Source organism: Thamnophis sirtalis, unplaced genomic scaffold, assembly GCF_051295495.1.
Source record: "Thamnophis sirtalis isolate CommonGarterSnake01/CBP01778 unplaced genomic scaffold, rThaSir2_p1.2 scaffold_1, whole genome shotgun sequence".
NCBI lineage: Eukaryota > Metazoa > Chordata > Lepidosauria > Squamata > Natricidae > Thamnophis > Thamnophis sirtalis.
The window spans coordinates 165,776,290-165,804,165 of NW_028261381.1; the positions used below are offsets into that span (position 1 = coordinate 165,776,290).

The 27,876-nt window shown below is 45.7% G+C and overlaps 1 protein-coding gene across 6 annotated transcripts in view; it reads left to right on the plus strand.

The window, feature by feature from the left end:
• The window catches only part of TCF3 (transcription factor 3), a 133,597-nt gene that overhangs the window by 103,305 nt on the left and 2,416 nt on the right, over positions 1 to 27,876 (plus strand). For 3 of the 6 annotated variants that reach the window (XM_087702757.1, XM_087702772.1, XM_087702766.1), the window contains exons 11-19: positions 2,075 to 2,201; positions 6,628 to 6,686; positions 7,473 to 7,551; positions 10,365 to 10,438; positions 12,283 to 12,474; positions 13,920 to 14,049; positions 15,238 to 15,385; positions 16,390 to 16,628; positions 26,526 to 26,670. In XM_087702757.1, the coding sequence (XP_087558883.1) occupies positions 2,075 to 2,201; positions 6,628 to 6,686; positions 7,473 to 7,551; positions 10,365 to 10,438; positions 12,283 to 12,474; positions 13,920 to 14,049; positions 15,238 to 15,385; positions 16,390 to 16,628; positions 26,526 to 26,668 (1,191 nt within the window). In that variant the 3' untranslated portion in view covers positions 26,669 to 26,670. Of the gene's footprint in view, positions 1 to 2,074; positions 2,202 to 6,627; positions 6,687 to 7,472; positions 7,552 to 10,364; positions 10,439 to 12,282; positions 12,475 to 13,919; positions 14,050 to 15,237; positions 15,386 to 16,389; positions 16,629 to 25,605; positions 25,833 to 26,525; positions 26,671 to 27,876 lie in introns of all 6 variants that reach the window. The other 3 variants (XM_087702798.1, XM_087702782.1, XM_087702791.1) reach the window with 2 other exon arrangements.

A 27,876-nucleotide genomic window follows, 5' to 3' on the forward strand; every position in this document is an offset into this window, starting at 1 on the left:
ATATTTCTTCCCCTTGATAAAAATTCTAATATCTGACCATCGGTTATCCATCTATCCTTACCTATTATTTTCTGCCTGTAAAATGCTTCTTTGTTGTGAGAGCCCTAGCAGTGTTTTCAGGCACAGCCTGATTTGGTATCTATTCCATATTAGTTTAGTTTAGTTTAGTTTATTATTTATAGGCCGCCCTTTTCCCTGAGGGGACTCAGGGCGGCTTACAATTTATAGGGAGGGGGATACAAGACAATAAAACAATAAACATGAAAACAGTGCAAGTAAAAATAAAAACACAACATTCATCATTCGGGTGGGGACAGATTACGATCTTTATCCCCAGGCCTGACGGGATAGCCAGGTCTTGAGGGCTGTGCGGAAGGTCTGGAGGGTGGTGAGGGTACGAATATCCACGGGGAGATCGTTCCAAAGGGTCGGAGCTACTACTGAAAAGGCTCTCCTCCGCGTAGTTGCCAGTCGACACTGACTGGCAGATGGAACTCGGAGGAGGCCTAATCTGTGCGATCTAATAGGTCGCAAGGAGGTAATTGGCAGGAGGCGGTCTCTCAAGTACGCAGATCCACTGCCATGAAGGGCTTTATGGGTGGTAAGTAGGACCTTGAAGCGCACCCGGAGATCAACAGGTAGCCAGCGCAGCTCTCATATAACAATTTTTGAAATCTACACTAACTTTGACTTCATTGTACAACAAGTATTCATGCCACCCATATGTCAGGGAATGTTCTCCTAACACTAAAAGTTTTTATTTGTCACATCCATCCATTCTTTCATCCAAAGCAAACAATACATTGCAAATTAACAATTTCAACCCAAGTCCTTCTCTTTACATCTTGATAAAACCTTACATTTAACTCTCAGCTTTTTCCTTTGCCATGCAAACTTAAATATATCTTTTGGCCATTGTTTAAATGATACAACAGTTGTCAAAACAAGTATTGTTGAAACAGAAACATGATTCTGGACAAGGCATTCATCTTTATCATAGATTTTTTCCCCCCAATAGGGACACATGTCATTTCCACCATCTTAGCTTGTCTTTGGAAATTACATTCCATGTCTTCACACAATTGCTTTGAAACAACATATAATTCATATTTGTCATAATGACACCCAAATATTTTACTACTTTCTCAATCTTTAAACCAGTTTTCTCTATCAGTTCTGTTCAATCCTGTATTTTCATATTTTTTTATTTACGTTTTCATTTTTTGGCTATTAAATCTTAAAATCTACTATTGTAGTTGTGAATTCCAGAATACTGGAGGCCTTTTCCTTCAGGGGGAAACGCTGGGTCATCCAGAATCAAGGGGAGCAAATGACTTCTGTACAAACCAAAACTTCCATCTTGTTAGTCCCAAAGATGCTTTTTCCAAAACACAACTCAACTACCTTGGTTTTATTTTTTTCTTTGAAAACCTTTCGCTTCTCATCCAAGAAGCTTCTTCAGTTCTAACTGAACAAGTTAGAATTGAAAAAAAAAAAAAAACCTTCCTGGATGAGAAGTGAAAAAAACGAAACAAGAAAGTCTAGTGCCTTTTGTAAAAAGCACTTGTGGGACAATCCTGACTGGGATGATTGAGAATCCCCATAGCAGGGGTGGGTTGCTCCCGGCAATACTGGCGGTTCGGTGTGCGCAAAACTTTTGCCCGTGCACGCTTGCTTCCCTTGCATGCTCCGCATACATGCGCATTTGCACAAAAATAGGTCTGTGCACGCGCAAACCGTTAAAAAAATACATGTGTGCAATTGCAATTGTTCTGCAAATGCATAGAACCGAATATCAAGATCGCGGCCCCGTAGGAGAACCGGTCCTGGGGCGTGGCAAGCCTGGGTCACTGCTGGTTCCAGCAACCCAGGCCGCCAAACCTCTACCGGTTCAGCTGAACCAGTCCGAACTGGTAGGAACCCACCTCTGTCCCATAGGCATTCATCTTGTAAATCCTGAAGCTTTTATCGCCTAAAATTCTAAAGCGTGTTTGAAAGGCGAAATATAATGGAAGATCCACATTGCGTATCCCGCTTCCTCTCTTTCTAAATGCCTTCCTTTGTTCCCTTGTAGAATTATCAGATGCATTCGGGCGAAGTCAACGGTGGGCTCCCATCCGTCCCTGGATTTTCTTCAGCCTCCACTCAGTATGGAGTGTCCAGCCACACTCCCCCGATTGGTGGGACAGAAAATGTCATGGGTAAGTGTTTGGTCTTTTTTCTCCAAAGCTATGGAAACACATTTACCGTACTTTTCAGAATATAAGACGCACCAAGATTTTGAAGAGGCAAATTAAAAAGTTTTTGCACTCTGCAGCCCTTCCAAAAATGGCCTATTTTTTGCCAAATTGGGGGGGCGGGCAGCAAAAAACAGTCTGTTTTTTGTGAAAATTGGCCCTTTTTTGTCAAAAAAAAGAGCATGCATAGCCTTTAGGAAGCTTATAGAGTGCTGGGGGGGGGGGAACAGCCCGTTTTCCACTCATTTTTGCCCTCCCCAGCCCTCAGGAGCACTCTGGAAGCCTCCTAAAGGCTATGCACAGCCATTTTGGTGAAAGGGGTGCGGTTTCAGGAGGCCAAAAATGCTTTATTAAATGTATAAGATGCACTCAGATTTTCACCCTCTCTTTTGAGGGAAAAAGATGCATCTTATACTCTGAAAAATACGTTTTTTCTTTTTCTTTCATTTTCATTTTTTTTTCCTGCCGTAGGAACTTATAATAAAGCTTGAGAGTCCAAATTGGAGGGACTAGATATTTTCAAGATCAAATGGCTTGCACAAAAGCCCAAAAAATCCTTCCTTTCCATTTCTCCGATTGAAGTGAAGAGTTATTAATAAAATATTTCTTCATTCTGTTTAATTTTTACGTCAGACAGAGAGAGGGGGGGGGGGCAAAATAGTAGCTGCAGCAAAGCAATGGAAACCAACATATTGACTTTGTGAACATGGGGTCACAAAATTTAGGATCGAAAGCAGGAGTTCCAATAAGATTAAAATAATAGACTAGCAGAAAAACAGAGTTGGAAGGGACCTTGGAGGTCTTCTAATCCAGTGTTTCCCAACCTTGGCAACTTGAAGATGTCTGGACTTCAGCTCCCAGAATTCCCCAGCCAGCGAACGCTGGCTGGGGAATTCTGGGAGTTGAAGTCCAGACATCTACAAGTTGCCAAGGTTGGGAAACACTGTTCTAATCCAACCCCCTGCTCAGGCAGGAAACCCTATACACATTTCAAGCAAGTGGTTGTCGGATCTCTTCTTAAAAACCTCCACAGCTTCTGGAGGCATGTCGTTCTGTGCTTAATTGTTCTAACTGGAACAGGAAATTTCTCCTTAATTCTAGGTTGGTCCTCTCCTTGATTAGTTTCCATCTGTTGCTTCTTGTTCTACCTTCAGGTGCTTTGGAGAATAGATTGACACACCCCCCCCCCTCTTCTTTGTGGCAGCCCCTGAGATATTCGAATACTGTGAAGAAATTTCAAGCCCTTGGGTGGATTTCAGACTTGGAAGCATTCTATGGGGCACCCACGATGGTGGGAGGGAGAAGAATGGGGCAGAAATAACTCTGGACATGTCTGCTTCCTAATCACCCACCCACATAACCTGCTCTCTGGGTGCCCTGCCACTCTTCTAATGCAAATTCCTCCCCTTCTCGTGTCTTCCTGGCACATGAAGGTTAATCCCTCAAGAGTGGCTTTGGGCCAAGGGAGCCCAGCAGACGGAAATAGATCTATTTAGCTTTAAGCCCCTGTCTGGGGGACGTACTTAGTGATGTCTCCCCTTTTTGACAGCCAGACATAGAATCTTCATCCCTCACACGTTTATTACATATAGACTTGAAGACTTGTTCTTAATCCTCCTGCCCTCCCCTCACACTGCTGCGTGGGGAGGGGAGGAAAGAGACTAACGGCCACCTCGATTCATCCGCCAAGATCCCTCAAAATGGTTGGAAGTGGAGGTGGCCTTTACTTGACTTACTTAAAGAATTGCCCGTTTTTAATTTAATCAACCTCGGTCATAGAGGCCCGGCAAATCCTACAGGCATCCAAGTGGGACAAATGCAGCCGTCCCTGGGAGTTGCTGTTATAAACAAGGATTAGAAAGAGTGAGCGGGGGGGGGGATAATGCGGATCAGGGAAGACGAGACCGGGTGATTTAGATCCATTGGGAAAATGCTGGCGGCTGATGCTGAACCCAGCCTTTTAGTCACCTCATTCTCATGTGAACCTGTTACAAATCCTTTAGCGTTTTTAATTTAATAAAATGCACAATTACTTTATGAACAATTAATAAAAAGTAGCAAGATGTGGGGTTTGAGTCCCACCTTGCCCATGAAAGCTGGCTTGGGTAGCTTTGGGCCAGTCACTCCCTCTCATCCCCACCTACTTCCACAGGGTGGTTCTTGTGGAGAAAATAGGGGGAAGGGAGGTTTATTGGATACGTTTGCTGCCTTGAGTTATTTGTAAATATAATAAACGCGGGATACAAATAAATAATTTCCCAGCAATTAAGGAATTAAATAAAGACCTGCCATCCCTTTGAAAGGGCCTCTAACTCCTTCTATAGATTTGGGGGAAGTGGTTGCTGGTGGAAAGTCATTGGGAGTTGACTGATCAGTTTCCCGAGGAAAGGATTTGGCCCTGAGTGTCCAGCCACCAAAAAATTAAAAGACGCTTGGTCCTGGGGAGGAAAGCTATGGCAAATCTAGACAGCATACTAGAAAACAGAGACATCACCCTGACAACAAAAGTGTGTCTAGTCAAGGCTATGGTTTCCCCAGTTGCAACATATGGCTGTGAAAGATGGACCATAAGGAAGGCTGAGCACCAAAGAATTGGGACCTTTGAACTCTGGTGCTGGAGAAGACTCCTGCGAGTCCCTTGGACTGCAAGGCAATCCATCCGGTCAGTCCTAAAGGAGATCAACCCTTTAGAAGGCCAGATCCTGAAGATGAAACTTAAAGACTTTGGCCACCTAATGAGAAGGAAGGACTCACTGGAGAAGAGCCTAATCCTGGGAACGATGGAAGGCAAAAGAAGGAGACGACAGGGAACGAGGTGGCTGGATGGAGTCCACGAAGCAGTCAGCATGAGCTTAAATAGACTCCAGAGGATGGTAGAGGACAGGAAGGCCTGGAGGAATGTTGTCCATGGATTGTGATGGGTCAGACACAACCGTAACTAACAACAGTCACCAAACATCATCATTCCCCCCTTCATGGACACATCCTGCCCCCTTGTCACAAAATCTGAGTGGAAAGGGGCCAGTTAGAGCCTCCGATCCTGTTTCTGTAGGGGAAAGAGATGTTTTAGCCAAGGAACAGGAAAAAAGCTACATCTCTCTCATGTTTTCCTAAGCATTTGCATTCATCCCAACCCCAAAGGCAGATGGGAGACGGACATTCTATGGATTTAATGTCGTAGCTGTTCCTTTGGGTACCATTGCTTTGTTCTGTTTGATTTATAATGGGTTCTATTTTAATGTGATTTTTTTCCCCCTCCTGTTACTAGTCACTTTGAGCCTGGCTTTCCAGTGCATTGTAACTGGATGAAATGAATAAAATGTGAATTCTCTGGGTTTGGCAAAGTGTTTCCATGTTCTAACACTTTGTCCCAAGTTTTGGATAACATGAGACATTTGAGTGTTCTTTCTTATATAAAAATGGGAACTTGGAACATGTTTTGGCTCTTAGCTTTATTTCCTATAGTCATAATGTTTGGGAGGTGGTAGTCACAGCTGCATAACACCCAACCTATAAACAATTGGAATACAGTAATATTTTTTTAAAGTTAAAATTCCCAGCAGGAGCAACAATGAAGCTAAAATGCATTTTTGTTTTGTATCCTACTTGAATAATAAGAGGATAACAGAGTTGGAAGGGACCTTGGAAGTCTTCTAGTCCAACCCCCAGCTCAGGCAGGAAACCCTATACCATTTCAGACAAATGTTGCCCAATCAGTTTTTAAAAACCTCCAGTGTTGAAGCTCCCACAATTTCTAGAAGCAAGCTGTTCCACTGATTGATGTTTTTTACTGGCAGGAAATTTCTCCCTGGTTCTAGATTGATTCTATCCTTGATAAATTAAAAATAATTTATTTGGTATGTTTTTCTGTAAGTTGGATGGTAGGTAGCACATATCATGAATGACCATGCCATGTACATCGGCCTATCTCCAATAAAAAATGGGTGATCAAGGGGCTGCTGCATGCAGAATACTCAATATGTTTCTAGTATCAACAAAACAAACATATTCAAGAGGTTTTTACCGAGACTTTCCAGTGGGGGTGTCCAAACTCAGAATTTCTTGTGGTTTGTTCATTCATATCCAGTTTCCCTGAAAATAAGTCCTCCCTGGATAATAAGCCCAATTGGGCTTTTGAGCGCATGCGATAAAATAAGCCCTCCTCAAAAATATTGTAACACAACAGCAGCCATGAGGTGACCACGCTCGCTGCCTCCTGCACCTCAAAAATAATAAGACCTCCCCGAAAATAAGGCCACGTGCTTATTTCGGGGGTCAAAAGAAAATAAGATCCTGTCTTCTTTTCGGGGAAACACCGGTATTCCTAAAATTTCTGGGCTTGGTATTCCATTTGTTTATTCATTCTTTCTCATTTTAATCTTCTCTTCAGGTAATCGAGGAACCACCGCTGGCAGTTCAGGTGATGCACTTGGAAAAGCATTAGCTTCAGTAAGTCTCATTATGATTCCTCGTTCCAATAATCTTCGATTTTTACCTGCAGGCGCTTTGTACGTTGTTTATGGAAGGCTTCCAAAACTAGCACAAGATAGATCTGTTGCAGCTACATCTGTAAGAACTGTGTGTTTATGATAGGCTGTCCTCAGCTTACAACCATCTCTTTAGTGACTATTCAAGGTTACAACTGCACTGAAAAAAGTGACTTACGACCAGCGGTGGGTTTCACATTTTGTGACCACCCGTTTGCCACACATGCGCCTTCCACGCAGGCACCCGGCCTCAAAAATATGCCAAATAGGATGGCATAGAGGCAGGGCAGGTGGGCAGGCCGACCGATCCAAATTGGCTGAATACCACCTGCTTACGACCCACCCCGCACTTAACAAGTGTTTCAGCATCTCCATAGTCACGAGATCAGAATTTGGGCATTTGGCAACCGGCATGTATTTACAATGATGGCCACATCTAAGAGTTTCATGCGATCCCCATTTGCAACTTTCCCACCTGGCTCCCTACAAGCAAAATCCATGGTGGAATCTGGATTCGCTTAATGACCATGCGATTCAGTTAACAACTGCAGTGATTCGCTTAACAACCATGGTAAAATTGAGCTTAACAACTCACTTAACAACCGCCTTGTTTAGCAGTGGAAATTCTGGTCCCAGTTGTGGCCAACCTCAAGCGAAAAAGAGGACTAGGTTTTTCAGGAGTATTTGAAGCCTGATATTTTCCCCGCCGTTCCTTCTCCCAAACTCTTTTCTTTTTCTTATCCCACAGATCTACTCTCCAGATCATTCTAGCAATAACTTCTCTTCGAACCCATCCACTCCGGTGGGCTCCCCTCAGGGAATAACAGGTAAGCTGTAAAGCAGTTTGAATCTAGAAGCAGCAACAGTGTGTGGAAATCTCAGAGGAGAAGCTGGGATTGGCATTTCATCGATGAGTTTTTCAAGATAAATGGCGCTTCTTATTCTGAACCTAATCCAGCGTTAGCCCCATGATCCAGTTTAGGATAACATGCAGAATGTGGGGTACCCTTGCAAACAATTTAGGGCCTCCATCTGTACCTGGATTCAGCAAAATGAGGAAAGTATTCAGTTTTTGTAAGCTCTCCCCTGACAGGCTATTGAGAAAAGTCTACACCAGTGTTTTTCAAAGCTGGCCACCTGAAGATGTAAGGACTTCAGCTCCCAGAATTCCCCGGCCAGCATAACTGGATAGGGAATTCTGGGATTTGAAGGCCACACATCTTCAGGCGGCCAAGTTTGAAAAACACTAGTATAGAGGTTCACTCAATCAAACTTCTACATCCACTAAAGTTGGTCACCAGTGGAATTTTTTTTCTTTCCTCTTCTTTAAGACAGGGTGAAAAATATGTCCTTTAATTCTTTTGCATGTGAACAGAACTCTGATGAGATAGGGGAATAGTACAGATAAGAACTTGTGGGTTTAACTAATGCTCATAAGAAGGTTTTGCAGCAAGTGATTTAAAATTCTTTTGTAAAGTAAAGGAATCCCTGTGGATTTTACTCCACGAGATGTTACTTACTCTAGGGAGGCGGTGCTCATATCTGTTTCAAGCTCACTGAGCCAGCGCTGTCTGAAAAGATTGCTGCGGTCATCTAGCCAGCATGATGTCACAGAGCGCTGTCATCTGGGTTTTGCACCAGACGGAAAAGTGTGGTGTGGGAACACATTTTTCTATACTGCAGGCTTGCCTACTTCCAAAGACCTAAGGCAGCGATAGCGAACCTTTTTTGGCTCGCGTGCCATAAGTGTGAGGAGCGCAGGGGAGTCGTATGCAGGCGTGCCGCACCCATAATACAATGCGCGACACCCCCAGTGCACATGTGCGCACTACAAGCGCTCCCCCCCATTTTTTGTATGCTTTTTTTGCCCTCCCCAGGCTCCAGAGGCTTCATAGGAGACTGGGGAGGGTGAAAACAGCCAACCTCGCCCCCCCGGATGCCCTCCGGAGGCTTTAGGGACCTTCAGGAGGCTTCCCTGAAGCCTTCGGAGCAGTCAAAACGACCCTCCGAGCAAACCGGAAGTCTGTTCCTGAACTTCCGGTTTGCCCGTAGGGCCAGTTTTTTGCGCTCCGGAGGCTTCACGGAAGCTCATGAGCCTCTGGAGCCTGGGGAGGGCGAAAAATGGCTTTAAAAAAGGGTGAACTGAGCTGGCCAGCATGCACATGTGCGCTGGCCAGCTGACTGGGCAGCGCCTTGCGTGCCCTGAAAAATAGCTCCGCGTGCCACCTGTGGCACGCATACCATAGGTTTGCCATCACTGACCTAAGGGGAAGTGTAATAACTACAACAGAAGAATACAACGCAAGTGGATTTTCCTTAAGACTACTAGCTAAAGGCAACCCGCTTTGACCACGAAATGTCCTGTTAACCTGAGTTTGAGACAGCCTTAGTCTGAGATTTATTAAAGCTTAGCTGCACAGTTAATAGCTCCAGGGTATATGTGTGAATCAACAGATCTGAAGTTTGTGGGTTGTTGGCTCCACCTGCTGTCACATGGAAGAACTGCATGCAAGTCGGGTTTCAAAAAACCATCATTTTCACCAAGGTGGCTTGTAAAAACTGGCCTGTACTCCATCTTCTTAATCTTCTTCCCTGCCCAATTCATTTTGTCCTGACTTTTTATGAAAAAAATATATATGAAAATAAGACTACAATTCAATTTTTATCTATCTTCTAGGTAGATGGAAAAAGCCATTATTAAAATGTGAAATGTGTTTCCAAGAAGTGGTAATGCTTCCTTGGGACATTTCTGTGACAGGGCGGGAAGCGAGCACGTTTTGAATGGAAGGAAAAGTCTATAATGTCGGTTCTCCAGCTCAGCAACTTTAAGAAGTGTGGACTTCAGCTTCCAGAATTACCCAGTCACCCTGCTGGTTGAGGAATTCTGGGAGTTGAAGTCCCCACATTTTAAAGTTCCCGAGTTTTGGTAAAATTGGCTGTAAGGAACAATTGATCCTGATGGAGCTCCCGAAGTTCCATCTGGCTTGTGCTGCGTGCTGGAAGTGTGGAATAATTCGTGCTCCCATAGTTTGCATGTTTTTTTTTTTAAAGGTTTTTATTTGGTAAATATTAAAAACGTTGGACACAGTGCGACATTTCTGGCATAGTCATTTCCATTGAGATTTTTGATCTTACAGCGATAACAGTTGATATCCGTTACATAGGCATGTGTAGTCAGTCAAATTACCTACCCATTAATCCCTTTCATTACATAGTTACTACATATCCAATTCCTACCTATCGTGCAATATGTATACCATATTTTCCAGTTCTTAACTTATCCATGTTTTTCTGTCCTGACCTTTTTCCCCCCGATTCTAACCACCTGTCCCAGATTTTGTGGTATTCCATCTCACCCTTGTCTTTGAGCTCCAAAGTCAGCCTGTCCATTTCTGTGCAAGAGTTTGCTCGGTTGTTCGTTTGCAATGCTCTGATGGTGTTGCTTAGTTGGGGGAATGAAATGTCTGCTAAAACAGCCCAGCTCTGAGAGCAGCAAAAACGCCACCGTTCACCCGTGAGCTATTTCTATTATTCTGAAAATATTTTGTGAAGAGAAAGGATGTCTACGCTGTCTTATCTATCTATCAGACATATTTGCTAATGGGCAAAATTTGTCCCCCGTTGTCTTTCCTCTACTCAGGTTCTTCGCAGTGGCCCCGAACAAGTGGACAGGGTGCCTTATCTCCAAGCTACGAAGGCACCCTCCATACTTTGGTAAGTATTCCTCCACCTCATACTTGCCACTGGTTTTTGCACTAAATAGTTGCAGTTATGACAACACTGGGAAAGGCAGCCTATCATCGGGCTTTGGGTACTTGGCATCCAGCTTATCTTTTACAAAGGTTAGAACAGTGTTTCTCAACCTTGGCAACTTGAAGATGTCCAGACTTCAACTCCCAGAATTCCCCAGCCAGCATTTGCTGGCTGGGGAATTCTGGGAGTTGAAGTCCGGACATCTTCAAGTTGCCAAAGTTGAGAAACACTGGGTTAGAGCATCCCCGGGGGGGGGGGGGAATCGCTATTTGCAACCTCCCCAGCTGGCAGGTCAAAGGGGAAGCTGTCAGGAAAGGCCACAAGTCGTGATCATTTAATCATTTCTTTGTTTGTTTGCTTGTCAAACATGGACCAGATAGCAGATATGGGTATAAACATAAACGAAGGAAGGAAGTACAGATCAATGGGGACAGTAGGACAGGGACGGTAGGCACTCTGGTGCGCTTACACACGACCCCTTTACGGACCCCTTAGGAAAAGGGTGTGGTCCACAGTTGACAGTTTGAGATTGAAGCTTTGAGGATTTGTAACAACAGAGTCAGGTAGAGCATCCCAAGCAGTGGTGGGATTCAGCCAGTTCTCACCTATTCGGGAGAACCGGTTCTTAACTTTCTAAGCAGTTCAGGGAACCGGTTGTTGGAAGAAATATCATTTCGTCCGTCCCCCCCCCCACTTTACAGAGCTAATCCTGTAAAGAAGGCAGGAAGGAAACATTCTGGTGTCATTTCTAGCCCAGTCTTTATTACCCTGCTTAGCAATAGCAATAGCAGTTAGACTTCTATACCGCTTCATAGGGCTTTCAGCCCTCTCTAAGCAGTTTACAGAGTCAGCATATTGCCCCCAACAACAATCCGGGTCCTCATTTTACCCACCTCGGAAGGATGGAAGGCTGAGTCAACCCTGAGCCAGAGAGATTTGAACCCCTGAACTGCTGAACTAGCAGTCAGCTGAAGTGGCCTGCAGTGCTGCACTCTACCCACTGTGCCACCTCGGCTCTTAAAAAAACTGCCTCTCCAGTTAACCCTTGTTGCATTGTAACAGCTAAGGCGAAGCGCCCATCGACCTGAGTGACGTTGAGTTGGCCACGCCCACCCGGTCACATGACCACTGATCCCTGCCCTACCCAGCTGGTCATCAGGGCAGAGAACCGGTTGTTAAATTATTTGAATCCCACCACTGATCCCAAGCATTGACCACTCTGTGTGCTGAAGTTGTGTTTTCTGCAATCGGGTTTGGAGCGGTTCACCTTGAGTTTGTGTCGATTGTTTGCCTGTGTATTATTGTGGTTGAAGCTGAAGAAGCCGTTGGCAGATAGGACGTTGTAGCAGACAATTTTGTGTACTATGTTTTGGTCAGACTGCAGGCGGCGCAGTTCCAGATTGTCCAAGCCCAGAATTTCAAGTGGCATAAGGGGTTCTATTTAATAACCTCATTGCTTAATACTGAATTCTCCACTCCCAATTGTGGTCATAAATCGAGGACTATCTATAAATTCCTAGCAGATAGCAATAGAAACAGCAACCTTAGTACAAGCATAATTTTGATTGTCCAAGAGCGACTTTCTTTTTTAGCCTTGGTTTTTCTGCCTGAAAAATCGCCCTTAGCAACGGCCTTACCTGGTCAGGAACATACAGAAAGCCTCGTGTCCAATCTTCAAATGTTGTCTGTGTTTTTAACTTGGTGCTTGGCTTGGTGCCTGAACCTCGACTGTCGGCATGCGCCCTCCCCAGTGGTTGTGGTAGACTCTTCGTTTCACACCCTCCCCCTCTTTTCCGTCCTTCAAGCAAAACAAAATGGAAGACCACTTGGACGAAGCCATCCATGTGCTGAGGAGCCATGCAGTGGGCCAGACCAACCACAGGGAGATTCACGACTTGTTGGCATCGGCTTCTGCGCACGGCACTTCTGTGGGCAGCCTTAGCCAGTCTTTCTCCCCGGCTTCTGTCTTGCCAATCGCTAGTCGGCATACGAACTTGGTAAGCTAGGAATTAATTGTGTGTGTGTGTGTGTGTTTCAGACCTGCTTTACTGTTCAAAACTTTATGGCTTCTCCTTTCAAGAAGCTCCTTAAAGGTCTGTTTGCATAACTTGACTATTAATCCACCTGATCCAGGAACTTTGGTCCACGGTTCCTAGAATCCATTGACTTTAGACCAGGGGTCGGCAACCTTAAACACTCAAAGACCCACAAAGGTCCTAACCGGAAGCCCCCGTTCAATTCTTGAGCTGACCAGTAGTCTGGTTCCCCCACATAGCCTTCTCCTAGCGCAGCATCCTTTTCCCTCTACCTGTCCTAATCGAAAGGCCTATCCATTGCGGAGCCAACCGGTGACAGTTCAGCCCCGCAGCAGAGGGATGAAAGAACCACATGCGGCTCCAGAGCCGCGTGTTGCTGAACCCCTGCTTTAGACATACAGCTGGAGGTTGGTGGGACTTGCTTGGTCCAAAGCGTCAGGAGAGCAGGAGTTCTCCATGGCTAATCTAGCTTAGTATAACTAGCAAACAAAAGGGGCTTTTTAACCACCTTTTCCTTGTAGATGCTGGAGATTGGGGCTAGTCTCTTGTGTCCTCCACTGAACTATGGGCTGTCCATGTTAAAAATGCTTCTTGAAGGCTGTGTAGCATTCTTCATATTCAAAAGTCCTACCATACTTAGACAGTTTGAAAGCAGTTTGAAAGCATGCAAATGTGAGTAGATAAATAGGTACCCCTTTGGTGGGAAGGTAACAGTGCCCCAAGTTGTCATGCTGACCATGTGACTGCAAAAATGTCTTTGGACTTGAAAAGGAGATGAATGCTGGCCTCCGTATTTGGCAATGAATAGCAGAGTAAAATCCGCAGAGACTCCCTACCTATAAGTATACTGGACTAATGGCTTACCATCAGTGGTGGAATTCAGCCAGTTCAGACCAGTTGGGGCAAACCGGTAGCGGCGACCACCCACCCTGGCTCCTTGCCATCATTTTCTAAGCCGTGCGCATGTATGCAAGCTTCGTGTGCGAGCAAAGCGCATGCACAGAAGGCACTCACAAAGTGAGCATGCTCACAGTTTCAGTGTGCGGCGAAGTGGTAAAATTATGTGGAAACATTTTCCCCCTCCTCCTGCTTAGCATTATGTTGAAACCTGGATTGTTTGATTAACAACCAGTATATAAAACGATCCTGGCATCTTATTATTAAACCTGATGGCCATTTGCTCCTGAGGCATTAGCTGTGGTTAACTCATGAAAACTGAGGCTTTAAAAGAGGGACTGATAGGCCCTCTTTCAAATTTCTACCCTTGCTCACTAGCACTGCCTAAGGCCGTGTTTCTCGACCTTGGGGGCTTTAAAATGTGTGGGCTCTTCAACTCCCAGAATTCCCCAGTTCGGCATGACTGACATATTGGCCTCTTTGGACCTTATCGCTGTTCTTTTTGGCAGGTGGGGGGAGGTCACCCTGAAGACGGCCTCTCCAACAATCCTGGTCTTCTCCACAACCATGTTGCTCTCCCTGCCCAGACCAGCTCGCTTCCTGACCTCAGCAGAGGACAGTCTTCAGATGCCTTTAGCGGTAAGGCTGAGTTGCACAATTCGAACGCTGAACATCAACACCACCACCACCCCGGCTGGTGCAAGATAGGGTGCCGGATCACTGAGATGTTGGCCTCTTGCAGAATTCTCCATGAAACGAATCCTCCCTCTTTGTTCTGACTGTGAGAACTGAAGAAGTTTCTTGAATGAGAGGCAAAATGTCTTCAACGAAAGAGCTTTCAACCAAACCCCTCCCTCCCGCCCTCCCTCCCTTTGGGATCTCTCTCTTCCTATGAACTCAGAATCAAAAATTATTTCATTAATTATTATTTTAGATGTTTTATTTTTAGATTTTTTTAAAAAAATTTTTTTTTTATAAATAACACTAGGCAGTAAACATACATATTTCTTCCTCCTATTTTCCCCACAACAACAACCATATAAGGTGAGTTGGGCTGAGAGAGACTCCAAAGTCACCCAGTGGCTTCCACGCTTAAAGGAGGGACTAGAACTCACAGTCTCCTGGTGATTGGCCCAGCTGGCTTTCATGCCTAAGGCGGGACTAGAACTCACAGATTCCTGGTGATTGGCCCAGCTGGCTTTCATGCTTAAGGCGGTACTCACAGTCTCCTGGTGATTGGCCCAGCCAGCTTTCATGCTTAAGGCAGGACTAGAACTCACAGTCTCCTGGTGATTGGCCCAGCTGGCTTTCATGCCTAAGGCGGGACTAGAACTCACAGTCTCCTGGTGATTGGCCCAGCTGGCTTTCATGCTTAAGGCGGTACTCACAGTCTCCTGGTGATTGGCCCAGCCAGCTTTCATGCTTAAGGCATGATTAGAACTCACAGTCTCCTGGTGATTGGCCCAGCTGGCTTTCATGCCTAAGGTGGGACGAGAACTCACAATCTCCTGGTGATTGGTCCTGCCGGCTTTCATGCCTAAGGCGGGACTAGAACTCACAGCCTCCTGGTGATTGGCCCAGCTGGCTTTCATGCTTAAGGTGGGACTAGAACTCACAGCCTCCTGGTGATTGGCCCAAAGTCACCCAGTCGTCTTTCATACCTAAGGCGGGACTAGAACCCCCAGCTTTCTGGTTTATAGTCTGATGCCTTAAGTACAATTATGCCGAAGATTTCAACTTATGTCAAGTTGTAGGTGAGGGTGATTTGTCCTACGTTTCTCACTTTATCCTTGGGTCAACCTTCTATTTGGTTTGGTCCCATTGCAGGCTTGACTGGGGGCCTGGGAAGGGCCAGCGTCTCATCTGGCACCAGTGAGATCAAGCGGGAGGACAAGGAGGATGACGAAAACACATCAGTGGCTGACAATTCAGAAGAGGAGAAAAAGGAACTGAAGCCATCTCGAACCAGAACAAGGTGCTCACTGAACAGGTCTCAACCTTCCTCTGTTCCCTTTGGAGGCTAACAGGGCAGGGCAAAATCCTGACCCCTTAAAGAAAGCCTAAGGCAAACACAGCCTCCTCCAAAATCTTCCAGTCTTGGGGAGAATCCCCCCCCCCCAGTTTTCAAACCTCTAGGAACCTACTACAAATATTAATGGGCCCAACTCCTTCACAAGAGTGGGGCAGGTTGTCTGATTGGAGAAATGGATCAGGAAAGAGCCTCCATCTAGTTTTTATTCATTTTATTTAGCAAATTTAGAAGCCCTCCATCTCCCCCCACAGAGGAGGGATTTTCCAGTCAGGCAATTCCTTTGGCTGGCTAATTGAAAGAAGATAAAATATATTGGTGGTTTTTTTCCCCCCCAAATTAATTTATTAAATTATTTATTAATTTTATCCGGTGCATGCATTTTTTTCAAATTTTGCTATTTTTCCCTGAGAAATTGCGGAGAAGCAGAACCGTCCTATTTGACATCGTAGCTTTTGGTCCTATTTATCTCCCCGTGATCCTTTGTCGTTCTCCCCACCCCCCAGCCCCCTCCCCTCCCGCCATTTCCCTGCAAAGGTCCTGAGTAGAGGAGAAAGGCATGGCTTACTTCCTTGAGCCTCTCTTTTACCTCACACAAATGTAAAATGTGCTCTAGGACAGATTTTATTTAGCGGCTACGGCTCCATTCAGAAGATTGGGGGAGGGGGCCCTGTCAGGCATGCATGCAGTCAATATTGACCAGAGTTGACAAAATAGATTAATGTCTACTTTTCCTTTTCAAATATCGTTTAAAAACAAAACAAAAAACGCCATTGTGATATGTTTGTTTTCTGTCGTGTGTGCATGTAGGGGTGCGCACATGTGTGTATTATATGTATTACAGTTTTCATATTTTTTTTTTTTTTTGTGAACATATTCCGGTGCCGAGGTGTGCACACACGAAAAATGTCCCCCCTTCTCCTTGTTTCATTCTTATTTCAAATTATCAGTCAAGATGAGGATGAGGAGGACGACCTTCTTCCCCCAGAGCAAAAAGCCGAGCGAGAGAAAGAGAGGCGGGTGGCCAATAACGCTCGGGAGCGCCTGAGGGTCCGCGACATCAACGAGGCCTTTAAAGAGCTTGGGCGCATGTGCCAGCTACACCTTAACAGCGAAAAACCACAGACCAAACTGCTAATCCTACATCAGGCTGTGTCGGTTATTCTGAATCTGGAACAACAAGTTAGAGGTCAGTGGAGGCTTCCGATGTGGTGACGTTTCGGAACGGCATGGGGCTGTCTGTCTGATCCTTTCAACCTTGCCCCCCCGGCCCACCGTGGTGGGCAGGCCTGCCCGACGCTCTCCATCCTGCTGACGTTTTCCTGCATCCTTTTTTTTTTTTTTAAATGACGTTGCCTTAAGTTTGGTTTTTGTGTTTTTACTTCTCTGTTCCATTTTGTTTTGTTTTGCATCCCCTGTAAATTCCCTGTGTTGCATTTGAAAGTGAGAAAGAAGCTGCACTTTCTGCATGCCAGCCAAACCTCGTGCCTGTGCGGGGACTCTGCTTCTCTCTCCCTCCTTCCCTTCTCTGCTACTTAGCGCTGTAGAGGGCGGCCCACTTTGGACCTCAGCGCTTTGTTGCTAAATAATGGGGGAAGGGCAGCGTCTGCAAAGATCAAGGTTGTGCTGAGGAGGCAGACTGAGGAGGAGTTCACAGCAAAACCGTGTACACCATATCCTTCGTATTGATGGGCACGCCCTTTCCCGCCCCAGCCTCCTAGAACACATCCGTACAAGCCTCTTAAGTACAGATAGACCTCGACTTACAAACATTCGTTTAGCGACCATTACAGTGGCACTGAGGAAAGCGTCTTATGACCATGTTTCACATTTACAACGGTTGTAGCATCCCCATGGTCACGTGATCAGAATTCAGACGTTTGGCCACGGACCTGTACTTATGACGGTCGCAATGTCCCGGGGTCATGCGGTCCCTTTTTGCGACCTTTGGACAAGCAAAGTCATTGGGGAAGCCAGATTCATTTAACAACTGCTGTCATTCCCTTAACAAGCATGCCAAGGAAAGTCATAAAATGGGGCAAAATTCACTGAATAAATGTATCCCTTAGTAGCATAAATTTTGCGCCCAACGGTGGTCATAAGTTGAGAAGGGTACCTGTAGTAAAATGTAGATTTAGGGTTTGGGAAACCCTCAACGCTGAAAAGAAACAGTACCATGTCTTCAAAGTTACTGCCTCTGCTTCTCCACTCGAGATCTTGTTTTGGTGGGACCAATTCTCGTCCTGGGAGGAAAATTCCCTGTGGAAAAATACATTACTGTAAATCCCTCTGCCTAGAATAGTCTCAAGACACATGTTGTGTAGTCCAGGGGCCTCCAACCTTGGCAACTTTAAGACTTGTGGACTTCAACTCCCAGAATTCCTCAGCCAGCTTTGCTGAGGAATTCTGGGAGTTGAAGTCCACAAGTCTTAAAATCGCCAATGTTGGAGGCCCCTGGTGTAGTCTGTGGTGTAGCTCTTCGGGGTGTTTCTCTCTCTGCCCATCACCAGGAATGACTGAATTTGGACCCCGAGTGATACCTTGACGAGAAGGTGTACAAGGAGAATAGGGAACATACACCTGAAAGACACATTTGTGTCCGAGCTTGTGGTAGTTTTTAAGATCTTGGACCATCAACCTGGAGCAGTGAAAGATGCTCAGAGGACCTGGGATGTTAGTTACATCGAAATGTGCAAGGTTCTGACTTTGAAGGTGGCTTCTATCTATAACCCGAGTCTTCTAATCCCGCCGTGGTCCCAGAACAGGGATGAAATTCAGCAGGTCCTGACCGGTTCTGGAGAACTGGTAGCGGAAATTTTGAGTAGTTTGGAGAACCGGCAAATACCACCTCTGGCTGGCCCCAGAGTGGCGAGGGAATGGGGATTTTGCAGTATCCTTCCCCTGCCACACCCACCAAGCCATGCCCACAGAACTGGTAGTAAATAAAAAATTGAATTTTGCCACTGTCCCAGATCCCAACTTAAACTTCAGAGGTGGTGGGTTGCTCTTACCATCACTACCAGTATGCTGCTTATGGTCTGTTTGTGGACACACCTGACATGCGCTGCACATGTGCACGCTACCGCCCCTGTGGCACTCAGCTGCTTGCCGGAAGTCACGTAGGCACCGCACAGTGCGTGTGCATGCGCAGTTGTTCCGGTTGCTTCAAAAACAGGTATGGAACGTGGGTGGGCCAAACGAGCCACCGTACCGGTACGATGGCTGCTGCTCCCGACTACAACCGGTACGACCGTACCGGCCGGAACCCACCACTGCCGCAAAGGTAGAATTCAAGGATCACAGTTAGGATTCTTAGGATGCGAAATGTCCCAGAGGGCGGGAGGGAGGAGAAACGGGGAAAGGAAATTTGAAACAGGGCTCTGCCTAGGGGAAAAGACGGACTCCCGCCAAGGGTAGTTGTGCTCATTTTTTTCTTCTGGGAATGCTGCAAATGCTTGGCTGTGCATGTGAGCATCTAACCTCCCTTTCTTTGGAAACCCAGCCCGTGGGGTTGCCTTGGCAGATTTGACTCTTTTCCTCAAGAGAGGCGGCTGTATTTACCATCCAGATCCACAGCCTGTTTTGTACTCCGCTGTCATGTTGCAATGCTGGAATTCATTTATGCTTTTCTCTCTCTCTCTCTCTTTTTCTCTCTTTTCACTTTCCGTTTCTCTTTTTTTGCCTGTCACATAACATGTATAACTTTTGATTTCCTTGTCCAACGTTTTCTCGTTCTTCTCCCACCTTCTCCCCCCAATCCTTTTACCTGCTTTCCTACAGACAGTCCCCAGCCGTGACCTCTCGGTGGTTCCCACCCTCTACCTTGTACTTGCTGCTTGCTCAGAGAGAGAGAGAGAGAGAGAGAGAGAGGAAGAAAAACAGGAGTGGGGAGGTGGGTTGGCACAGAGAGCAAGAAAGGAACGATCTGTGAGCGGAAGAGTTGGCGCGCGGTCCTCCCGCCTGGAGTTCAGGCTATTGGTTTTCGATTTCAAAAGAAATAAATAGCATTTTACCTGAGGTAGGAGATGAGAGGGAACGCAGTGGCTCAGTGGCTAAGACGCTGAGCTTGTCGATCAGAAAGGTCGGAAGTTCAAATCCTAGCGCCATATAACAGAGTGAGCTCCCGTTACTTGTCCCAGCTTCTGCCAACCTAGCAGTTCGAAAGCATGTAAAAATGCAAGTAGAAAAACAGGAACCACCTTTGGTGGGAAGGTAACAGCGTTCCGTGCGCCTGCGGCGTTTAGTCATGCCGGCCACATGACCATGGAGCGCTGGCTCTTTGGCTTAGGAACGGAGATGAGCACTGCTCCCTAGAGTCAGGAACAACTAGCACATATGTGCAAGGGGAACCTTTTTCCTTTTCCTCTACAAATGAGCGAAGTTTTGCCTTGACTGGTGAGCAGTTGGCATTCCTACATTTAATCCCCCTAAAAAAATAATATCCCAACTGGCTTATTTTCTTGCAGCTATTCCATTAACCAACTGGGTAACATCAGTGCTAGCACTTCCCTAGCCCTGATGATGTTACCTAGTTGGGTACTGAAATGTCCATAAGAAAACAACTGAGCTCAGAGAACACCAAGGACCCCACAGTTCAACTCTGAACTACAAATATTCTCTTTTGTGGATATTTTTGATCCCTGGGACACTTTTTATCAGAGAGCTTAAGAAGAGACAGTATCCATCAGATGAGCTTCATACTTCTGAGAGTTAACATCTGTCATCCTAGAAAAGGCAGCCCATAACATTTTCTCCAGCAAGAACACAGGGAAGATTGAAGTTAAACACAGGCTTCTACTTCTTATAGTACCTTGGTTGGGTTTTCTGTAGGGTTTTCACTTCTCCCTTTCTATCCCACCAGTTACCAATTTATTCAAGAATGTATTATGTTGTTATCCTTTTGAGAGTGTGCTACTGTATTTTATAAAGGCCAAAACACTGTGGAACATCTAGCTGGTGTCAATCAGGCAGCACTACAACTGATAGCTATTCTCAATACTCTGCTAAAATTTGCTTTGGGATAAGAGCAAGCTTGCACAGGATTATTATAGCACATGAACGGGCTGGATTCCTTCTCTGACAGGAGCCACTGAGCCGAAGGGCTAAATGCATTGTTAGCCGCCAAGGATACTCTTGATACAGCTTCAATTTTGGTTGCTATAATCCTCAATTTATATTTCTTTCAATTCCTAGTTAGCTATTCCAGTTCCTGTTGGGTGTGGGTAGGTAGGTTTAGCTTTAAACTGAATTGGACAATCCTTGAAATAATTATGAATTTAAAATATGAGGTTGTCTTGGAAATACATCCTGTTGAATTGGACAATCCTTGAAATAATTATGAATTTAAAATATGAGGTTGTCTTGGAAATACGTCCTGTTGAATTGGACAATCCTTGAAATAATTATGAATTTAAAATATGAGGTTGTCTTGGAAATACGTCCTGTTGAATTGGACAATCCTTGAAATAATTATGAATTTAAAATATGAGGTTGTCTTGGAAATACGTCCTGTTGAATTGGACAATCCTTGAAATAATTATGAATTTAAAATATGAGGTTGTCTTGGAAATACGTCCTGTTGAATTGGACAATCCTTGAAATAATTATGGTGGCGCAGTGGTTAAAAGCAGCACTGCAGGCTACTGCTAGATCAGCAGGTCAGCGGTTCAAATCTCACCGGCTCAGGGTTGACTCAGCCTTCCATCCTTCCGAGGTGGGTAAAATGAGGACCCAGATTGTTGGGGGCAATATGCTGACTCTCTGTAAACCGCTTAGAGAGGCCTGAAAGGCCTATGAAGCGGTATATAAGTCTACTGCAAAAAAAAAAAAAATGTGAGGTTGTCTTGGAAATACATCCTGTTGCATTTTGTGAGCCTTGCTTCTAAGCGATAATGATAACTCACATGCAGGTGTAGCATAGCGGCTTGGCTTCCACTTAACCATGGTTATTATTAGCAAAATAACAGCCAACTTGGTTAATTTCAAATTTGGTTACTTCTACTGTTGCTTACTTTGGTGGCTAGAGTTCGCTTGGATAATTGGTAATTCGGTGTATAGGGTGTTAATTCCAAGAGAATGGCTTTAATTCTGTAACTCAGATAGGTAAATTGTGTGAATGTGTGAATTGTGTGAAACCTTGCCTGAATTTTGAAGACGTACCAGAAAGAGATGGCGCTTAAGAGAGCCCTACATTGTTAGCCGCCATTTTTAAAACCATGGGATCAAAAATCCGTTCTGGATTTAGGCTGAACTCCCAGACAAGATCATGGGAGAATCCAGACTGACCTTTGACAGTGAAGCTTACACCAAAGAGCCATTTTCAGAATGAAGTTTCCCAAGTAGTAAATGAATCAATGAAAAGATAAAATAATTGAGAAGTTTGTCTTGGATGGTTCTGGAGATGAAAAATCAAGAGGTAACAACAGTTACTGGGACTGGATATTATTCTGGCTTGCACTTTGCAGTTTAGGACAGCATTTCTCAACCTTGGGCATTTTAAGAAGTCTGGACTTCAGCTCTTTAGTGGAAGTTGGTACAGACCTCTTAAAGTGGCTAAGATTGAGAAACACTGGTTTAGGAGGTTAGAAATGAAGAGCACACTAAAATACATCTTACTTTGTCTTGCTAGTTGGATAAAAAAAGGGTTGCTTAATTCCAAGCTACACAGGCCCTAGAATTGTGCCTTCACACACTCTTTCAATTTCCTCAGTTCATTGGGTACATCCACTATGCCTTCCCACAAGAAGGCAATTATATCTACCTTTTCAAGGATTTTTTTGTTCTTTTTTGCTCTGGGGAAAAAGGCTGTCCCTATATAAAAATAGCACTTGACAGGGTGTGATGGGAGGGAAAAGGATTTCCTAGGTTCAACCTGCCAAGAGTTTAAGCTGCTGCCAAGGCTCATAATTATTTTAGACGGAATCAATTTTGATGCTGTGTTTGATCATACCTGGAAGCTACAGTATTTTGCCTGATTGGGTGGCTTGGAGGAAGATGGGAATGTTTCAGAGAAGCAAGCTCTTCTTTTTTTAGATGGAGATCTTTCCAGAGCTGGTACAGGTAGTCCTTGAATTACAACCATCCTTTTAACAACTGTTCAAAGTTATGACAGTGGTGAAAAAAGCGATTTATGACCAGTTCTCACACTTACGACCATCACTGTGTCCCTATGGTCATGTGATCTAAATTTGGGCACTCGATATGAATTTACAACAGCTGTAGCATCCTAGGGGGATCATGGGGTCACCATTTGCAACCTCTCCAGGGAGCTTCTGACAAGCAGAGTCAACAGGGGAACTCGGGTTCGCTGAGCAACTGTGTGATTCATTTAATGAGTTGAGCGGTCATAAAATTGGGTGTGACTCATTTAGCGAGGGGCTTTGCTTATTTCTGCTGCATAGACTCTTATTCGTGGCAAGTGTTAGGAAGCCAACTTTACAAAGTCAGTTGCCAGTTGTGGCTTCTATTTTCTCCTCTCGAATGGCCCTCTCCTTGCAAGAGAAGGAGTGGCAGAACCTGGGGGTGGAATCACAAGAGGACTCAGCCTAGAGCTGAAGTGATGGCAAACCTTTTTGGTGCTGAGTGGCCAAAGCACCGCCCCCCTTACGCATGTGCCCTGCCCACACACATGACGTGCGCGCATGCGCCCCGCCTGCCAAAGTTTTGGCTTCCAGGTTGGTGCAGGTCCAAAACAGGGCATGGGGGAGGGGCATGTACATGTGCACGAACCCTCAAAATGCAATGCGAGCGCCCCCCCCCCCCGCATATGCGCCTCATGCAAGCGCAGCAGAGACCTGGAGACCAGCATGCACACATACACGGTGGAGCTGGGCTGGGGCAATGGCTGGCGTGCCCACAGAGAAGGCTCTTCGTGCCATAGGTTCTCCATCACGGGCCTAGAGTCTCTAAGTACCCATAAATCGGTTAGGTCTAACCCCTCTTGAATTATGTTAACTTTTACCTGGCACCAAAACAGTTCTCTGAGTTAGATTCCCGTGGATAGGCATGAGCAATAAATCACTTTAAATTAAAACGTCGCCTGTTGTAGTATTCGCTCACCTTCCCTACTGGTGAGGATATGAGCACATGCGCCTTGTCCATGCATGCCCTGAGACTTTGGCTAAAAAAAGTGCCTAAATGGGACGGCATAAGGGCATCCCCCCCTCCCCCCACAATTTCCAGTACCAGTTCGGGCACACCGGACCGAACCAGCAGAAAATACTACCTCTGCCTGTGCTGGGTCTTTCCTGCCTGAACTTCCTTTTTCATTCTGCTTTCATGTCCATGTCAGCACAATGTTTTTTCCCATGAACTGAAGAAACCAGGAATCACTTAAGGGTTCCACCACAAAATCGCGGAGGACAAAATCGCGCTCGACGAAAGCGCGCATTTGACGTCATCACAGCGCGACGAAAACATCGCGCTGTGATCGAAAAATGTAAAAATAAAGCTAAAACCTTCCCCTAACCCCCCCAAACCTACCCCTAAACCTAACCCTAACCCTTAACCTAACCCTAAATCTAACCCTAAACCTAACCGTTAACGTAACGCTAAACCTAACGCTAACCCTTAACCTAACGCTAAACCTAACGCTAACGCTCTAACCCTAACCTAACCCTTAACCTAACCCTAACCCTAACCCTAACGCTTACCTTTATGTGAATCGGCTTGGTTTAATTTTAATTTTATTTCAATTTTTAATTTTTTTCGTCGCGCTGTGATGACGTCACATGCGCGTTTTCGTCGAGCGCGATTTTGTCCTCCGCGTTTTTGACGGGTCACGTCACTTAAGGCACTCAACAAATTAAGTTCCTAATGATGAGGTTCAGATTTCAGCGTTCAAACACACATTAGGCAACCGTGCTGGAGTACCTTGACTGATTGAAGAGCATTTGAAGGAACATGACCAGGTGTTTCTCTCTGATCCTTCCCACTGGTTAGAGCTGCTCAATAAAAGTTGAACAGCCTGCCCATTACGGTCATGAGGTAGGAGATGACCAGGCTGAGCCCAAGGATGTGGTCAAACACATCATAAGTTTGGAGTTACTACCCCCTCCCCAAAAGAGACCTAAGTCCAGCCCTTCTTGAAGTCCATTGACTCTTACCTGGTGCCAATTTGCCTTGACTGTTAGTAGATCAGATTATTGCATATACGTTGCACGGAATAAACTTGTGGTGCTTTAAACTTTGAACTCTATCCTGGCTCCTGATTTCTTGCATCTGACACATAGCTGTAATGGTTATAAAATGGATCGCTCACGTGACCAGCCTGCATTTATGACTTTATTGTGGAGGTGATTCAGCTGTTAAGCAAGCCAGTGGTTTGTTATGGGCATGGTTTTACTGAAAACCAGTCGCAAGTTTCGCATTTTGGGGCAAAACCATCATAGAAGGCAGTCGTGTGACCACAAGACCTTGCAAATGGCCTGACTGTTGGAACGTCAGATTTAGGTCGTAGGTTCCCCTTTTTCAGGTTGGTTGTTAACATCGATCAGTCGTAAGTCGAGGACTACCTGTGTGAGGGTCAGTTTACTGAGGAGATATTGGATGGGCTGGGGCAACCTTTGTGCACTGTTTCTTGGTATTTATTTTTATTCCTTTGAGGGCTACTGGTGTTCAAGTGGCATCATAGACTGCTGTTTTTATTTTTGGTGATGGGGGGGGGAGGAATTACAACAATACAGATTCCTAATATGTAAGGCTTAAATCTTTACTATAGCAGTGGGGAATCTGTTGTTCAGCCAATCTTTGGGGGAGGGAGATGAAGTTCCCACTTTTGCATTACTGGTGGCTTTGTTGTCCTCAAACCGTGATTCTCTCGACTTGCAAAGGAGAGTCCTCGCTTTAGCGTTGAGCATTTCATCCGATGAAAGAAGGGATTGATTCGCATGTAAAAGTCTTCTGTTTCTTTAAATAGACCGACTAGGAAATAAAGGGCAGAGGAATTTACTCCTGCCCCAGAGTCCTTGGCAGCTTCTTATCTCTATGGCGCAGATTCGAGGGTTTCCCTATGATCAATTGGCCTGGCCCTGTCTTGGCTTCTAGTGGCCTCCCGTGGACATTTTTCCACCACACCTTGGCACCGTCCCTCCCTCTCTCTCCCCCACCCCGATTCCCAAGTCACATTTTGCTCCCTGACTAACCCCTGTGGTGCTGTGTGAACCCAGCAGTACGGATGAGGCGCTATCCCTGGAGGACAAAGATCTGAGGGACCGGGAGAGGCGGATGGCCAATAATGCAAGGGAGAGGGTGCGCGTACGGGACATTAACGAGGCCTTTAAAGAGCTGGGACGCATGTGCCAGATGCACTTAAAAACAGACAAAGCACAGACCAAACTCATCATCCTTCAGCAAGCAGTACAAGTCATTCTAGGCTTGGAACAGCAAGTACGAGGTACGGCACTAGGGGTGCCCCACCACCCTGAGGTCATTCTCTTGCATGGGTGGGAGGCTGTCTCTTTCCGGGATGTCCCCCCACGTGCCCTTCTTCGCATGAGTGTCTTCTATGCCTGTCCCTTCCGTCCTTTGCTCGGGGCGCTAAGCGGAATGGTTTCAGTTGCAACGTCTTCTTTTTAGGTTTTGCTTTGCTTTATTGCTTTGTCGGCTGCACGTGGACCACTGCGGAAATGATCCTCAAAGGGCTGAGGATCATTCTGTGTCTAGAATGAAGGCTAAACAGCCCATGACTCTTCAGAGGTGGGAGTATGCATATGTCTTAAGCATAGCCTGTTGAACTTGCTATCCAGAGTAAGCGGTTGCCTGCTTAGAGACTGGCTGAGCACTAGGTGGCAGCAAAGGGTGAGAATTGTCTGGTTTCTCTTTGCTGCCATCTAGTGACCATCTGCCTCCATAGCAGTCAAAATCTAGTAGCGGCAGCCTTACTGCAGCTTTCCCAAACCCTGCTGTTTCCCTTGCTGGGATCCTTTCTCTCCCTTGAGCAGCATGTATGTTCAGCCTCTGTTTTTCTATTCCTATGCTTCTTGGGGAGGACAGCAGAAAGACCTTGTTCATTGCAAGATATTTTACCCCCGTCTAGGTTTTCTCCTCCTTCCCATGGCGCGTGTTTTTTTCTTCTCTTTTCTCCCAGAACGCAATCTGAACCCTAAAGCAGCTTGCTTGAAACGTCGTGAAGAGGAGAAAGTGTCTGGCGTGGTGGGTGATCCCCAAATGGCACTTTCGGCATCTCATGCAGGATTAGGAGATGGGCACAACCCCGTGGGACATATGTAAAGGTACTTTCTGCTGGGACTGGGATGGGACTTTCCCTGAAAATGGAGTATGCAGCTTTATGAATCAATCAATCAATCAATGAATATTTATTTGCCACCTGTCTTGTTACAAGTGACTCTAAGTCATCCAGCTGGTTTTCATGCCTAAGGTGGGACTAGAATTCAGAGTCTCTTGGTGATTGGCCCAAAGTCACCCAGCCAGCTTTCATGCTTAAGGCGGGACTAGAATTCAGAGTCTCTTGGTGATTGGCCCAAAGTCACCTAGCCAACTTTCATGCCTAAGGTGGGACTAGAATGCAGAGTCGTGGTGATTGGGCCAAAGGCATCCAGCCAGCTTTCATGCTTAAGGCGGGACTAGAATTCAGAGTCTCTTGGTGATTGGCCCAAAGTCACCCAGCCAGCTTTCATGCCTAAGGTGGGACTAGAATTCAGAGTCTCTTGGTGATTGGCCCAAAGTCACCTGGCCAACTTTCATGCCTAAGCATGCCTAAGGTGAGACTAGAATTCAGAGTTTCTTGGTGATCGGCCCAAAGTCACCCAGCTGGTTTTTATGTCTGAAATGAGACTTCAACGCACATTCTCCTGCTTTATGGCCTGGTGCCTTAACTACTGTAGCAAACTGTCTCTCTTTTTAATTCCTAGGGGACAACTTCTGTTTTAATGTGATTTAAACCCGTGTTTCCTAACCTTGGCAACTTTAAGATGCCTTTTCAAAAACTTCCCTACAAAAAAGCAGGCTGTAAATGTTCAAAGAGAAGTAAAGCTTTCCAATTGCTGTGAGGCGACTAGGGCTGAGAGAACCTGGCAAGGTCATCCCGTGGACTTGGTGGTCCTGCTGGCTTAGATTTCTGCAGTTCCATCCTCCCTGGAGGAAAGCCTCTCTCTGTGGATTGAAATGATGTCCAATAGCAGAAATTCCTGGTGTGTTTTAGCCTCTTCTTCCTCCTCCCTCAATTAGGGATCAGACCATGAGTAGCTGTTCGTGAAAGGAATGCCCATATGCATTCCCCCAGGTTATCTGAGGAACCATCTTACCTCAATGGGACTGGCCTGCCCCACCCAGGCTGGCAGAGGAGGCATGCTATGGACCCCTTAGGTCAGGGATGGTGAACCTTTTTGTAAAGGCGTGCCAAAATTGTGTGCGTACATAGCAATATAGCAATAGCAGTAGACTTATATACCGCTTCATAGGGCTTTCAGCCCTCTCTA